Raw genomic sequence first — 3,495 nt, 5'->3', positions numbered from 1 at the left:
CTGTATGTCTTAGACTGTGCTGTTACACTAGTATCTAACTCGTTGATTGCGTTCCGTCCGCCTCAAGATGGCGGCGAGCGATTGCTTCAATTTGAGTCCAGTCGTATCTTCTGTGCAGCTGGCAGTTTGGGGACTTGTTCGCAACACTCCTGTCATGTCCCATCTTAAAAAAAAAAAAAAAAAAGTATAGGTGTATTTTGACGTCATATCCGTCGCACCGATTTCAAACATATTTGTTTGGATTGCTCCTTGCTCTCTTTTATCTTCTCAGGTACAATCACATTTGCTAATTTATATGTTGCGTTCTTCCAAGTAGAAATTAAAAAATTTAGGGGGTTTTTAATTTGATATAGGGGAATTTCTTGTTCCTTGGTTGGCAACCGTTTACATGTCACATGTGCTAGCTTTAAAATCATCATTGTGTTTGTTGCTGGTGATAATATTATAAATATTATTCACTGTTCTGATAGAAAATGATTTGTTTTCTGTTATTTGTTTTATTATTCTCCTTTGGAGCTAGACTTTTGTACGTTCTTTATTGCATGCGGTATTCAGATAGAGAAGTAGTACCAAGAAGATATCAATCACTGAAGACTGCTATAATTATAGGTTCAGGAGGTCATACTGCAGAGATGATCCGTTTACTGCAAGGTTTGAACTCTGTACATTTTTCCCCGCGACTTTATATAGTGGCTTCAAATGATACCTCAAGCGAAGTTAAAATCTACACTTTGGAAGAGACTTGCTTCACAATGAGTGAGAAAGGTGTTAGTTACAAAGTTTTTAAGATTCCTCGGAGTCGCAATGTTGGTCAGTCATACATCACCTCTGTACTTACTACATGCATTTCACTCTTTGCAACGATTCCGATTATGGGTTTCGGAAGACCTGAACTCATAATATGCAATGGTCCAGGAACATGTGTACCTGTGTGTATTGTGGCATTTATCATGAGAATTTTCTGTATAACTGATACAAAAATAGTGTATGTCGAGAGTATTTGCCGTGTAAGGACACTTTCTCTATCCGGGAGGATACTATTGCTGTTTGCTGATGATGTGTTTGTTCAATGGCCCATGCTACAGGAACGTTACAGACGGACTAAGTACATAGGAAGATTAACGTAGTGTTATTTCAATAGTTTTTGAGAACGACTGTCAGTTTTGCATATAATTTGACATCACTTGATGAACCATTATGGTTTCACTCTAAATACTAAGGTGGAATAGTTGGGAATAAGAACAATGAAATTTTCAAGAGAAGGCCTGCTCCTCCTTTCCTACGAGATCTACACTAAGCTAACCTAAACTAGTTTAGCTTAGCCTATGGGCCTTTGTGTAATTGTACGATCTCTGTGTGTAGAGTTGTTATCGTTTCTATCATAAAATCTACAATGAATGTCACTAGCTTGTATGTATGTCTACCTTCTGCTAATGCATCTGACTGTGATACCATGGTGTCCTAAAAGGACAAAGGATGAAACTAGCTCTGAGATAGTTCCGGTGATTTCAGAAGTGAAAATCATTGAAATTATAAGTTTTTGGGAGTGGGAGGAGATGCAGTTGATCATATATATATATGCAAGACATAACAAAAGCCTAAACTAACCAAACCTGTCGCAGATTCATATATGCATTAGGTATGAGTGGCTTGCGAAGGGAATACCTCAGCGCTAGTTTAGTCCTCATTTCTCTTTATTTTAAATTAAGATTCCAGCTGCCTAAATTGTTCCATTCTTTAATATCCTGAGTTAACGTACTACTACTCATTGTTGCCAAATCAGCAGGTTTTTTTTTTTTTTTTTTTAAGGTATTTATGTTGTTGATATAGGAGGTAGCTTTTTTTGTTAACGCTCACAGCATTAAAATATTATCTTTTTACATTAATAATAATATGAGCACACCATTAGCTGAATGACTAGTGTGTCGGCTTTCCACGCTCGTAACCCGATTGGAATCTATGCAGATCCAAATGGAATTTGTGATGAACAAAGTGTGATTTATGTTTGGTGGTGGACATTTCCTTTGCCTCTACCGACATTGCACTATTGCTTCATTAATCATCTTCATGCGGTGTTATGTACATGTAATTGTAGTTTGCCTCCCATGGCACATCAGCTGCAACTTCATTCCAGTATGTATTCCGGATCCTTGTCACTGTAACAAACTTCATCATCAAACTCTACAACACTATCATCTGAACTTTCATCTGTAACTTGCATAACAGTGTCAGGATCATCACGTAAGATTTCATCCAGTGTTACTTTGTAAGTAAGTGTTACTTACTAAGTAAACTAAAAGAACTCCAAAAGGAAATAACATTTCAATGTATACCTAGTCATTGTGGTATACCTGGAAATGAGAAAGTCGATAATATTGCAAAACAGGCAACATATTTGCAACCAAGATCTCTTCAAGTGATATCTCTATCCAATGCTTTTGCTTCAATAAAGTCTCATTTTACAAACCTATGGATCAACAATTGGCTCTCTTCTGACAAAGGAAAAATTTTACAGCCTGTACAAAAGAAACCAAATGACCTGGAAATGTACAAAAACTTGCCCAGACATGTTCAAACATTTTTAACAAGAGCCAGAACAGGTCACATTGTCACTCAATTGTGCCTACACCGATTTCACATTTGTGATAATCCTACTTGCCTGTGGTGTAATAATCATGATGAAGATCTGGAACACATTCTTCTATACTGTCCATCCATAAACCGCAAAAGAAGTAAATTAAAATCATCAGTACCAGTTGCAGAAGACGCAGCCCTGCAGTATATATTGACTACACCCCAACTCTGGCTACTAGCAACAGGCATCTATAATGAACACAGATCAAAATACCCCTCATTTCTCGTGAAAATAGACTGAATAGACTACAGTGGATTTTATGTTGTCAGCAAACAGCTGGATATATTAAGAAGATTGATTGATTACTTTGTAAGATAAAACACAATTATAAAAAATAAATAAATTTCACTGACAGAAAAATTTCTATTAATACTATTGGTATGTAAATCTGACGTACACTTCCAAATACAGTATACCTTATAATAACGAGAACGAATTTGAATGACATCATGTGCGTCAGGAATCACACCGACAGCTGAATTGTGGCAAGAGGTGACAGACTAGTAGTGAGTGATTTCATAATCAGTGCACGGTATATCACAGTAGCAATGCCCAAGAAAATCGAGCCTTTTTGGGAGGGGTACATAACTCTTTCCGATACTGAGTATAGTTACATGAAAATCATAGGAGCCTGCAAAACACGTGGTTTCGTTATTTCTAAGAAAGGCATCTTGTGTGTACCTAATAAGATTGGCAAAGCTTGGATGGGATAATTCCAGAGTGGAAAAAGCAAACAAATCCACCCCCCCATCACAAGTCGCCGCACCCCATGAGTTGATACAAATTAACTCCATTCGAGCTTTACCAATCTTATTAAGTACACAGAAGATGCCTTTCTTGGAAATAACGAAACCTCGTTT

The 3,495-nt window shown here is 37.1% G+C and overlaps 1 protein-coding gene across 1 annotated transcript; it reads left to right on the top strand.

The window, feature by feature from the left end:
• Positions 1 to 363: 363 nt before the first annotated feature.
• Alg14 (ALG14, UDP-N-acetylglucosaminyltransferase subunit) lies at positions 364 to 1,413 on the top strand. The gene has a single exon (XM_069828607.1). The coding sequence runs from the start codon at positions 474 to 476 to the stop codon at positions 1,125 to 1,127; it is 654 nt and encodes a 217-aa protein (XP_069684708.1). The 5' UTR covers positions 364 to 473; the 3' UTR covers positions 1,128 to 1,413.
• Positions 1,414 to 3,495: the final 2,082 nt, after the last annotated feature.

The sequence above is a fragment of the Periplaneta americana genome, chromosome 6, assembly GCF_040183065.1.
Source record: "Periplaneta americana isolate PAMFEO1 chromosome 6, P.americana_PAMFEO1_priV1, whole genome shotgun sequence".
Classification (NCBI taxonomy): Eukaryota; Metazoa; Arthropoda; class Insecta; order Blattodea; family Blattidae; genus Periplaneta; species Periplaneta americana.
The sequence above is the reverse complement of the archived record's forward strand: the minus strand, read 5'-3'. Positions and strand labels throughout refer to the sequence as shown.